Source organism: Hippoglossus stenolepis, chromosome 8 (genome assembly GCF_022539355.2).
Source record: "Hippoglossus stenolepis isolate QCI-W04-F060 chromosome 8, HSTE1.2, whole genome shotgun sequence".
NCBI classification, from domain to species: domain Eukaryota; kingdom Metazoa; phylum Chordata; class Actinopteri; order Pleuronectiformes; family Pleuronectidae; genus Hippoglossus; species Hippoglossus stenolepis.
The window spans coordinates 6,512,639-6,526,192 of NC_061490.1; the positions used below are offsets into that span (position 1 = coordinate 6,512,639).

At 40.0% G+C, this 13,554-nt stretch overlaps 1 protein-coding gene across 2 annotated transcripts in view; it reads left to right on the forward strand.

Annotated features, from left to right (window-relative positions):
- Window positions 1-4,333: 4,333 nt before the first annotated feature.
- Window positions 4,334-13,554, forward strand: part of ascc3 (activating signal cointegrator 1 complex subunit 3) — a 128,279-nt gene continuing 119,058 nt past the window's right edge. Inside the window, exons 1-3 of one of the 2 annotated variants that reach the window (XM_047340758.1) lie at window positions 4,334-4,435; window positions 5,035-5,175; window positions 11,356-11,506. In XM_047340758.1, the coding sequence (XP_047196714.1) occupies window positions 5,086-5,175; window positions 11,356-11,506 (241 nt within the window). In that variant the 5' untranslated portion in view covers window positions 4,334-4,435; window positions 5,035-5,085. The remainder of the gene's footprint in view (window positions 4,436-5,034; window positions 5,176-11,355; window positions 11,507-13,554) is intronic. The other variant, XM_047340759.1, reaches the window with a different exon arrangement.

A 13,554-nucleotide genomic window follows, 5' to 3' on the forward strand; every position in this document is an offset into this window, starting at 1 on the left:
TAATAATCCTTACAATTTCAATAGGGCCTCCCACTTTCTCCTACTGTTCGGTGCTCGGGCCCTAAAAAGGAAAAAACAGATACCTGTAGAAAACAACACACATTGTGTTGCTGTGATTAATTTCTCCTCTTGCTGCACCTGGCTAATAATGCTTCATGTCACAAAGTAAAAATCGTCTCAAACGGGTTTCATGAACATGACATTAAGTTCGGTGAACTTCTGTGACCATCCCAGTTACCCAGTGTGAACCCAGAAGAACTCCTTTGAGGATGTGGTAGAGCAGGAGATTTGAAGCCTAAATGTTCAGCAAGAATCTCATCTATCTTGTGGAATCCCTGCCACAAAGAACTAAGGTTGTTTTGAAAGCAAATGTAGGCTCGTATTAGAATTAAACTTCATATTGTCTGAGTGTACAGAACCAAACTTGATTGCATTCTGTCTGTTTCCCTTTTATCAACTATTAGCTGTTTGTTTAATAATGCTGTAAACATTCATTCTGTTTGGCTCATGCTTCCAGTTTTCTACGCAGTTTGGGTTCATATTACTTTGTCTTTGCCCGTGGGAATGTCATCCACAGAATAATCACTTGGAACATGGTTTATGTTGGACGCAGCAATATCAGGGATGACAAGTCAAACATGAGAAATTCACATAAATAAAACTCAAACTGATTCATTGCATTTTACAAGCTGTGCCCTTTAGTGTGGACTCAGGGAACGTGTGTGTGTGTGTGTGTGTGTGTGTGTGTGTGTGTGTGTGTGGATATTGTTGTTGTTGTTCTGTATGTGTCTAAGGGATAGAGGGAGAGAGGGAGGAAGGAAATGAGGGTGAATCATTGCGTCACTCTTACTATTCTCTGATGCAGAGGTCTCTTGAGGCATAGCCAGAGTTCAATGGACACAATTCATGCATACAGTTCATGAAGTGGTGTGTGTGTGTGTGTGTGCTCTTTTACAGCTATCTTTGTGAGGACCAGTTTGAGCCAAAAACCAACAGAGTGAGGACCTTTTGGCCGGTCCTCACTTTGTGACCCACATTTAATGGACTGTTTGGGGGTTAAGACTTGGTTTTAGGGTTAGAATTAGGTTTAGGTAAGATTTAGGGTTAGGCATTTAGATAGTTTGGATAGTTAGTGTTAGGGTAGTGGGCTAGGGAATGCATTATGCCAATGAGTGTCCTCGCTAAGATATAAGTACAAACGTGTGTGTGTGTGTGTGTGTGTGTGTGTGTGTGTGTGTGTGTGTGTGTGTGTGAGAGAGAGCCTGGACAAGAGGACAAACCACACAGGAATAAAGCAAATGATGTGAAAGAGCTGATGAGACACCTTCACAGACTGAAATTAAAGAAGGTAAATAATGAATTACAATGAGGTTGTCTAGTTGAATGCACATGGCAGACTGCTTTTAACTTCACTGTTCGGCAAAATACGACATTAAAAGCAAAATAAAACATTAAAGAGTACTTATCAGAGTCTCAAACCCAGTTCACCTCTGTTTTTGTGGATAGAACATAAACCCTTTTGATCTTACTGAAAACATAAACACAATAGAAAACAAGACTGTAGGCCTAGAGCACAGAAAATGGTCCCTAGAATTTACAATATTTATTACATTCCTCAATTTGAAAAAACTAAATGTCAATGACCTTATTGGAGTTCCTGCTTCAACAACATTGCATGTTACTTGTTAATTTCAATTTGATGCCAATTGAATCACATACACTGGCTGGAGAGGGTTTCATTACATCTGTGGGGCTAAAACTGTACGATTTCTGTTCCTCATTTCGGGACTGTGAATTATAAACAATAAGACATTATGGCAATCTGTCTGTTAGATAAAGAGAGAAACTAGATCATATTGGCTTTCCCCATCTCTGTGGTGGGGGGTCCTCTCTATTGAGGCCGCCATGTTTCTTGTAGTAGCCGAGGCTGGACAAACTAAACACCCTTTGAGTTTTTATGAAAACTGAAGGTTACCACAGGTCCTCTTTCATGTTTGGAAGGGGAGGATGAGGTGAGTGGTATTCAGCTGCCACATGCAACTTCACCACTTTACGTCACTAAATTATACACACTGCTACTTTAATATATATATAAATGATTGTGTAAAGCTAATTTTAGTTAGGTAGATTTGGTTTATCAAAGGAGCCAGAAAAGCAATGCGGAACATGAAATGAGCACATCAGAGAAGTCAGATAGGTCTCGTAACGTTATAGGTGCAGCTGGAAATGAAAATAAAATTGTTTGCAAATTTCACATATCTCTGCAATGCAAATCAATTGCCATTTGTCAACATGATCTTGGAGGTTGTATTTTTTTCCGTTCATCTATTTTTTCTTCTGCCATTTTTATTGGAATATAAATCAGAACATCCAACAGGAACACATTAAGAATGTGAACAAACTATACAATAAAACATTTTCACGAGGAAAAGAGACATCTGAGTTTTTACATATTTCAGAATCACTTACTTAAGATTATTAATATTTTTATTTATTTATTCACCATTTTAGTTTTTTTAATGAGCCAGGACTTAAGAGGCATAAATAAAAAATGACATGGAACAAGAAATACAGGTTTAGATTTATTTTTATTCATTGAGAGTTGTTCTCTTTCTTTAATTCTCAAAGAAACAGACTGAAGTAAATATTTTCTCTCTATGACATGTACTACATGTGTGTCTTGTCCCTCATGTACCTGAGCCCATTATCATGCAGGTGGTCATTAAACAGCACTTTAATTGAGATAGAAAAGAGCTTGGTAGTTGTCATCGCTCACTGACTCAACAGGAAGTAGAAAGTGTTGTCTTCTTCTCCTCCTCATAACTATAGATAGACGCGGGCGCTCACACACACACCCTAAAATATGGCCTACTTTATCCTCAATTGTACTTTAAACCCTACTATTATAAAATATACTATAATTCTGTCACCCTAACATTCCTATTCACCATCACACCCTGTGAAAAACCCTTTATCCCTTAAAAATGCTACTAGTACCCTCACCTCTTCTCTGTCCTCATTATCTCCCTCTGTGTCCCATACCTCCTACAATGGGGGGGAAACAACATAAAATACCTCCATACGGCTCCTGTGGTGTCATCCAAGTGTCCGTAAGCCCCGTCATTCAAATTTGTTCAAATAAGTTTTTAGCCTAAATATCCGCTGATATCTTCCTGCCTGGAGCCATGTTCACATGCACACACTGCACAACCTCTCACCTCTATGCTCTCGCCCAGTATTTCCCAGTGTTTTTGCCATGTTTTTTGATTGTATTCGTTAAACATAGTTTTGATTTCTGCTTTGCTTAATGGTACTCGTATGTCCATTGACAATCACTTTAATTTTGCCAATTTATCTGCCTTCTTATTGACTTCCACACCCACGTGAGCAGGAACCCATAGGAAGGAGACATTCAACCCTCTCTGATGTAATCAGAGGAGAACATGAAAAGTTTTGTATACAATATCTTGTCTGCATGAGGTTTTGACTGACTAATTCAGTTCAATTTGTATAGCGCCAAAGCATAACATACATTATCTCAAGGCACTTTATAAAAATGATAGAGAAACCAAACATTTCCCACAATGAGCCAGAACTTTGGTGACTGTGTCACTTTGGTGACACCTGCCTCAACCGGTTGGGGTGAGCAGAGAAAAATGGGGACAAGAGGAGAGATGGGTGGTATAGGGGAGAGAAGAGGGAGAGAAGAGAGGAGACGTTGCCGATGTTCTCGACGCTGCAGGGGAAGGTGGCATAGATCTTGATGCCATGGTTGTGGGTTAAACATTTAAAGTTCCCGCTGGCCATGGCGTCTGCCACGCCACAGGCAAGACACCGGTGAGGGAAAAGAACCCCCAAAAAATCACCAATCTATAAACTACTGTGAACCTTTAACCAATAAACTGTGTGAAATAATTGTCATTTAGAAAAACAAAAACAAAAAATTACTCGCTCCGCCACTCACTCACTCACAAGCCACAATCTCCCAGCATGCACTCTGAGACAGAGCGAGAGACACAAAGAGAAAGAGAGATAGAAAGCGAAAGAGAGAGAGAGACTATGGGAGGAAAAAAACAAAATACAAAGTTGGTGACGTGTTAAACTAAATAAATGTGGGGCAGAGAGGCAGAGGGAAGGGGAGAAGCTCCCTAGCATCCTGACACTGAGTTGACAGGCTGTCTGACGCACTGACAGCCTCACTCGCCTGCGAGTGACGTGTTTGTTTCTGAACTCCACCCCTGCGCAGCACGGTGACGTATGACGTCGGCCGCGGTCAGGTCTCGTCTGGGCAAGTGGGAAACGTAGTTCCTTTACTCTTATTCTACAGCAAGCGTTCGCCTCAGACACTACAATACCCAGGATTCCTGGCAACTACGTCACCAGTGTTGACATCCGCCGGCAGGCCGATCCACAGCTCATGCTACAGGCTGCTCCGGTGAGTTCAGCTTTACCTACTTTTATCGACTCTAACTGTCAAACTTGGTTTTATATCGACAGACCGTCACGGTGCTAATGCTGACACGGAAGTAGCAGTAAGGTTGACAAGCTAACATCCGCTAACAGATGCGTCAGTGCGCATCTTTACTCTCGTTGTGTTTCAAAGTGAGTAAAAGTGGCGTCAATTTAGCGTACGCCGTATTCACCAATTAGTTTTTAACTCCCTTATCATTCCACGTATAATGCCGGTACCACAGTTAGTCCCCGACACAGTTAACGCCGCGTCCTTATAGACACAGATCACGTTCACAGGACGCACCTGCTCTCAGGTGTGTCACTCTGGTTCTTTACCCGGCCGAATACATCCAAAGACCCCGACAACGTGTCACCGTTGCATGGAAATGTGCTACTTCACGTGTGTAACTGTCGTTTGGAAAGATAACTTCAAACCAACAGCGTTTTGTCTGGACCTTTGCGTGCAGATAGACACGTGCTGTAGCGACACGTCTGTGCCTGTCAATAGAGACCTCCTGCGGGGAAAGCTATACAATCTGTGCTGAAAGTCCAGTTGATCATTTGCGTGTCTGTGTTTGTCAGTTGCAGAGATACAGTGGAGAGGCGGTGTGTGGATGAGAGCCTCAGAGCATCATGTCTCCACCTCGGCTCACCGGTGCCCTGCGCTCCTTCTCCCATGTCAGCAAAAAGGAGCACCTCACTGAACAGCCCTACGATCTCAAGGTGAGGCCCTGCAGTGAATACCTGGCATTTAGTATTGTCAGACAGATTGACAGCACCCCTGTGTTTCTGAGTTATTATTCCTTAAATAACACTGAGTACATTTACCACTGGAGAAACTGAAGATTTACCGCCATTGTGCTAATTTATTCACATAGAAAGGACATTTTGAGAACATTCCTGTCAATGCCTTAGGCTGCTTTCAGACATGCACTGACCTCTGGTGAACCTCCTGACATTCTCTGGAGGGGGCTTTATGTGTGAACGCAAATGTCTGAAGGAGAGCCGGATATTTCCGGAGTTTCTCCAGCTTGCCCCCTGGTAAAAGTCATCAGAATGTCTGAAGGAGCAGATGTGAGAACACAGCAGGAGATCCTCCGCATGATTCAATGCGAGCCAGTGGTTGTGAGGTTGATGATGTTTTAACACACAACAGACGCAAAAATGGAATAAAATAGAAAATATGAATTGATTGTAAAAGCGGTGCATACACGTAGAAGGCCGAGACGAAGGGGTTTGGCAAAAAGTGGTAAGGGCTGACACCAATGTCGATGTGCTTAAAACAAAAACCTGTGATATCCGAAGCAGAAATGCTATGTCCTGTTCTGCCTGCTGCGCCACCCCTCACCTGAATGCTACGGAGAAAGACCAGGTCCAATTCTCTGGACATCCTGAGAATTTTGTGGGAAAATTACTTGTATTATCCTACAAAAATCAATTACTCCACGTAATGTTAAAAAAACTGGGATGAACTCAAAGTCAGTGTTAGGGTTAGGGTTGCTAACCCAGCAGACGAGAAGAGCAAAGCAAAATATGTAATTGGGATTCTGCTCTCCCAATTTGTTGGGGTAATAGATGGTATGTAAAGATGAACAATGTGTCCCCACTTCCTCCCACCATCCAATAATGTATCTAATATATCCCGGATACAAACACTGCCATCTTGCGTATTTGGATCCTGACTCTGCGTAGTAGCAAATTGGGGAATGGAGCAGCGCTTTCCAGGTCCCGCCAATACATGCGCTCGACCTATCGTGAGTCAACCTCTGCTGTCATGACATTTCATCCCATTTTTGTTGCATCAAATAACTAATTAAAACCAAACCTCCCTGAAAAATTGACACTTGAACCTATATCATTGTGAGAAGATGCATAAAATTACAGAAACCATTTTAGTGATACATTTATTTGACATAACACTTTAATTATATATATATATATATTTAAACAGGCATTGATGTTTTATGTAGCAATGTCATGACTTCATCACGACTTTAACAGCGCCATTTTCTCAGGGTTAGGCCAACCATAGCCACAGAAGAAACCTTTGTGTAACTTTGTCATACGCTCCTTTTAATGTTTCACAAATACTATATCCTTACAATCTATCATGGAAAAAAGTCAGTTGAATCAAGTCAGCATGTTTCCCCCCTCACACTAAATATTCTACCAGAGTAAAAAATGTGTGAAGCTTTGACACTCACTGGAGGTTTCCCTTTTTGGCATCAACTTCAGCAGGCTGTTTTTCTGCTCTGAGGAAATGGGTAATGAGATTTTGCATGTTAGTTGTATTTCAGAAATATTTTATCTTTGATGATACTGCTCGCATAGCCTGTGGCTCTTATCAAATATTTCCATTGGATAGTTTGAATATCCAAAAACACAGATTGTAGAGAGTTGTTGGTGTGGTAAACAGAGGCTGTAGTATCAGTGTGTGTGGTTAGAGTCCACTGTGTGAGACTACATGCAGCTCTTGGGCAGAAGACACATAACCTCAATGTCATGTTAACATGTATTTGATAACCTGCTAGAAAACTGTGAAGTTGTATGTGACACTTGTCCGAGCATAACTTTTTATGCTACAGGATAATAGATGATGTGTTTATAGTGAAATAAAGAACAGACTGAATTCTCTTTAACTTTAATAGCCCCAAGCGGAGGTATTAACACTAGCTCACACTACTCATACCTATGAGTTATTGTTGGTAGTAAGAAATTATTTAGGTGTGACGTGAGTGTGTTCCAGACCGGCAGCACAAGTCAAGGGCATGGAAGCTTCCCTCATGTTACATATTAATAACACATCATTATTGCTTATGTATGACATTCCTGCTGTTGGCCAATAAAATATACCAGACACCTCATCACATCATGTCTAGTAAACAAACATATACAAAATTATAGTAAACGTGTCAATACAGAAAATTAGGTGAGGGGGGTGTATAATTCGGTTATAGTGATCATTATGTGATGATGATCAGTGTTGATATTGTGGCGTCATTTCAAACAAATCAACGTTTAAACTGTAGCGGGTCAGAGACGTCAGCTGAGTCTCTCCTTGTGTCTCTCCCTCTTGCCACCCACGGTAATAAGTTGCTTTATCACCGCAGTGAGAAAAGAGTATGGCTAGATAGATGGATGAATTCATGCACAGACCTGTTTTCAGTTTTTGAAGTTGGTTTTAATCTTTGTTTTTGTGAAACATTAGCTTTTTGGATGAGTTATTGAAATGAATCCCTGTGAGGAGTTTCAGGTCCTTGGGGGAACTGCTAACAGCTCTGAAACAGGACGAGCAGCTCCAAACACATACTGCTTTTGTTTATGAAGCGGCAGACAAAAATAAACGTGGTGATATAAGAAGTAGATTATTTATCTATGAAATGTTGTGGAAGAAAAATATTGGTCATAGTAAGGATTGCAAGTAACATAACATTGAAATGGTCAAGTAAAGCATTTATAACACAGAATGAGTCTTTAGTAACACAAAACCCTATATTGATGACAGCAGTCAAGGAATGGCTTCACCTTTCAGCACACTGGTTTCATCTTCCCACTCCACCATGACATATTTAATTTGGTTCTCTTGGTTCTTGCACATATGTGCTCTTAGGGAGGCAGGGAGGATCAAAGACAGAGATGAAGTTTGAGTACAGGCCAGACCTATGGAACCTTTATTTTACTAGCCAGCTACTTTAGTTGTAAACCATTGTCCTACAGAAGTCCAAGATCTGAGGATTTATAGATGAATACAGACCACCAGAAGCAACATGTTCAGTCTTTCGCTGGAATCCTTCAGAAGTGGGGATCTGGAATCATGGTCCTTGTGTTCAAGAGTTAGTCACAGACATGAATTGGTTCTTCTGAAAGATCTTGGACAAGGTTTTCAGGTGAAGCAGCACATTGTTAAGCATCAGTAATATACGAACAAACTATGTTGTTCATTTGTCCCTTCCTTTATTCAAAGTGCCTGAAAGTCTGGAGTACTGGGACCAAATGTTGGCTGACATCAGTACAAGATTTGTCTGTTTAAAGCTTCCTTGTGGTTCTTTCTTTCTGCACTTAGATTGTGAGCAGTTCTTTTCAGCTTCACAGCGCTGTCGGTATTTATGACATTTTCAGCCCTGTCTCAGTGTCATTTCAACCACCTGAATGCCCTTCACTAAGTCATTTGTGTCTCCCCATGCCAGGGCTAGATGGTGATTAATATTATCATGACATCGACCCATAATCACAGAGGTCTCCTTCAGGCGTATTCCAACTTCTGATTCGGATCTTGTCGCTACACTTGCTCCATCAGAACTTAAACCACAAAGATTCTGTGCTGGTAATCTGTCCCATGCTTGTGGTTCTTCAGTGATGGTTTCAGCATTTACAGGAGGTCTGTTTTCCTGCACATCTTTGGTTTCTTAAAGTCAAATTCAGTCTCTCTGTTGAACGTTATGAATGGGAGACTGCTCAATCGATACACTGTCTGAAACTTCATCCACTAGACCATTGTTATGCTTTGCATCCTTGACCTTAAACTAAAATTGTATTTAATGAACTTGCCAGTAGTCTCATGCTCCTCTGGCTCTTCTTGTGTCTTTGCTTTCTTAGAGGCAAATTCTTTATTTCTTAGAACCTTAGTAGAAAGAGAAGATTTATTTGCGACTGCGTCTCTCGCTTCTTCGGCTGATTGATACTGTGCAGCTAGGGAGGAATGTTTTCACTCCATCTCTTTTAGATGCTTTTCCTTCCCCATGGTAGATAGAGCATGATCTTTTATTGCACTCTTGAAATTTGTGGAGGCTGAGAGGTTGAAGGTGCTGTGTTTATTAAACTTATTGGAGGCATTGTGTATTCTGCACAGCAAACAGAACTGTCCCTCTCCTTCGGTATAGACCGACCAACACAGACTTGTCTCCTCTGAATAAGATATGTCCCTTTGGTTAGCCAGCCAATTGAGAAGCTGGACTCTGCTTTTCCTCTCAATTCTGGTTTCCTAGATGTGTGGACAACATGCCTGGATCTGATGTGGACTGGTTTTACTCTGCACACCTGCATGGTTCCACCTGTCCTGTCTGCTCTAAAAAAACATGTCTAATTCTCGTATCAGCAATCTAAAACAAAATAATATGCTGCATCCGTGACAGACAATATTACACATTTTCATCTGAATAATTTATGCATAAATAAATTAATGAATGAGGATGCCAAATAGAAATATTCTTTACAGAAATTGAAATGATAATAAAATAGATATTTAAATTTAGAATTAATTGTTTTGATCAACTGATCAACTGATCAACTGATCAACAATGTTGTTCTTCACGAAGCCTGTCAGTGAGTCTTGTTTTCCACTTCATTTTAATACGAAAGTATGATTTGAGAGTGAAAATAACTCTATTAACAATATTCCTGACATGAAAACACTGAGTGAAGTTGGGGAAAAGAATCACAGACATGAGTCAGTATTAGTCCTTCCTCCTGTCCTCTGTCTTCCTCCCTCTGCTGCAGCAGTGATTCATTGCCTGCAGGTACCACTGGTAGAGAGATGGAGGCTGGCATGTCTCAGACAGAAGCTAAGGTTACAAGAATTTGAGATTTGTGGCAAACAAAGAAACACTTATGGTAATAGACACACAACTGTTGTTTTATATTCTCCATAACAAGTGTCGCAAAAGACGAGTTAAAGTGCGATAAATAGTGTTCCATGCGCCATACATTCAAGCTCTGCATGTCAATATATTTGGCCAATCAGATGCAGCCCTGCCTCTCTAGATAATAAACTAAAGATATTCAGATCATTGTCGGGGTAAGGGGTAGTTTTTCCATCAATCAACCATTGTCGGAAGAAGAGAATAAGAAGGCAATACATTTACAAAACTAAATGTTTTTACACATTGTAGTCATTGTGTGAATGCAATGTGAAAACAACTTGTGAGGCTTTTATTTTTGGTATCATTAAATAGTATTTGCTGCCATAATGCCTGATTATATGTGTATATGTTACAGTCTTTGCATGATACAATGGCATATGACTCAATTTATATGATAATGGATGATATAATACCAGATAGACAGTATTCAATGACAAATTATATGATCATAGTTGACTTGGATTTGCCGGAAGCCGGGTAACGCATGAAAAATCCTAAAATCAAAATCTAGCATCTGTTCCTTGAATTTAATTAGTTAATCCAGCCCAACCTGTCTGAACCTGTAGTGAATGTTCTGAGGGATACAAATCTCAAAATTCTCTAATGGGCAGTTTTCCAGTCAGAGGGAATACGAGTCAGCCAGTGAACACAGTTGTATACTCTCTTTTTTGCCTCTGAAACAAAATAACCCAGAGGACATTTTAACAGAAATTGCAGGAAGTGGCATTTGAAGCACATGGGCTTTTAACAGGCTGCACAGAGTTGAATGGGAGGAGACTGTTGAGTTTTACTGTGGGAAATGAATGGCTGTGTTTTTGTAGTTTAGTGCTTTAGTTCTGTATGAGTAAAACACCTATTAAAGATGTATCCAACACTGGTACATGTATTAAACTGTTGATTAATGTAGATTGGCCTGATGGATAAATGAATGAACAACTTCTTGTACGGTTCTTCAACTTCATCAGAATATCTTAGACTCAATTTGGTTACAAGACACAGCACAGAAAGCAGCTATTATTATAGTTGATTCCAGGCTGAATGTGCAAGATGAAGTACACTGTAATATTTTTACTGTGACTGGCCACACTGCTGCAAATCTTCTTTTTACAAAATATTCACACAATATTGGCAAACTATTGGAGTACACTGTTCTTATCCAAGGGTATGTTGGCCATTAGAAAACCCTGAGATTATTAGAGCAGTGAGTGCTGCTGTTCTGTTTCTTGAATTGTAATTTTTCTTCTCTCCCTGTGGCTCTTGGTAGACCAAACGTCTGAAGCGACAGGAGCTGTTTGCCAGAGAGGGCCTGACTTGGCAGAAGATTGTCCATTTCTGCACCGAGCATCAGGACAAAGCTGAGCACCAAGCTGCCAGTCAGGAACTGAAGAGCTTCCTTCTGGCAGCCAAACAGATTGGTAATTAACTCCTTAGCCTCAAATCCATTGTCATTCCTTTCAATCTATGTCCATGTGTTTGTGTTACATCGATGAAAACATAACAGAATGTCATCTATTTTTAGACTGCTTGTGTAGAAGTAGCTGCTGAAATGACGCTGTTGTTTTTCTGTCTTTAGTAGATCAGAATCAGAAATCAGTTCTACAGTCAAGTTGAAAGGACAGTTGCCCATTTTTTTTATTCTAGCGGCATGTTGTCAAATATCTATTTTTTTATTTCACTTGATTTTCAGGTGTCTGACACTTCTGCATCAGTCTTTGAAATTGATGCACAAACGTTTTTGTTGAGCTAAGAGCTGAATTGAAAATGAGAAAATCGGTGGCAACCCAGTATAAATATTTTTGCCCTCAATGAAAACTGTCCAGGATCATCCTGATTTACATAGACTTGAATTTTTTCAGATTTTTAGATTTTCAAAACTATGGGCTACAGTCACTTTTATTCTATTGTTAAACCTGGACAAATCAAACTAAAATGCTGCATCGCAACCACTGCAACTAGAGGTCAGCCATGTAGTTTTCTGACTGACACAAATGGTTCAACCGTTTAAGTGAAAACAAAAGCGTATGTTGAAGCTATTAAACTGTTTGGTGTGCAAAGCTATTTACTGGTACATCATTACCTACTGATTTAATGAACCGTCTCCCAGAAATTACCTTCATATACAACAAAATTGCTTTCCCTGTTACATTGTGGTGGAACCATAATTGCTGGCTAGATTATGTTCAAAGGCAACCTTTTTTTTCTTTATTTTTAATTTATTGTTTTTGAATAAATTAACAAGTGCTTCTTTTATTCAGTCAGCCAGTCACTAAGTGCTGATTGGGGTTATTGCACATTTGACACACAAGCGAGTCGGGGTTTGCAAAGTCCTGTCTGTGGTTAGGTTTAGACAATAAAACACTTTAGTCAGGGTTCAGGAAAGAGTTTTTTATTTTTATTAAAACAAACCACAATTCTCACACCTGTGAGAGTTTAAACATAAAATAAATTCTTAAACAAAGCTGTAGTCACTATAACTGGACATTTCATGCAAAATTAGATATTTTGTTCAGAAACAAATGCGTTCTGTTATGTTACTGATGCGTTCACTATCGAGTCCATTTGATCTCATTTGAAAATGCTGCCCAACAAATGATAATACCAGATTCCAAAAACAGGTGTTTGATAGCAAGCCATACAACATACTGTTATCGTTTTTGAAAGACGTCAAGTGGTAGCTGAACTTAACACGTCAATTATGGAGCTCAGATTTAAGAATCTTTATTCAGGTTGCAATTTTCAGTTTTCATGACAGTTTTTTTCCCCCTTCTCATTCATCAGTCAAGAGCAGCAGCGTTTTCTGTTGGGATGCTCCCCACTGTGTTGAACCTGCCCTCTGTCCATGTTAGTGGACCCAAATAAGAAGTTGCTGTTAAGCACACTCTGGAGAGGATGAAAGCAGCCATTCTGTTCTGCTATGTGCAGCAACGAGTCAATGGCAGTAGACCGATTTAATTGGTTAAAATCCTTTTCATCTGTTTTTGCTTCCCTCCGCCTCTCCACCCCTCTTCACTCGGTTCTCCCTCTGTCCCTCTGACATTTTTTCCTCTAATTGGACAATTATTCTATAGTCTACTCCTTTTAGCTAAGGATAGTTGTGGCTAAGCATGAACTGTTTGGATATTATTTAAATGAGGTGCAGGGAACTTCAACAGTGATCTCATGCTGTAGCTTTTACTGCTCAGAAGAACAGCTGCTGATTCTTTTCCCAAGCTATGAATGGTACACTGCTCAGATTTAATGGCCATACACAAACCACTAATGATAAGAGAAAGGGGTGAAGGTGATCGTCACAATCTGTAACAATCGTAATTATCATCATTAAAATGATTTTGAATTTGTGAATTTGAATTATCTCTATATATAGTGATGCTAGATTATAGGAGAGAAGTTCAAACAGCTAATAGAATTAAAACTGATTAAAAAATCCAGAGGGAAATTTAGAGGGTTGACCCCTGACATTTAT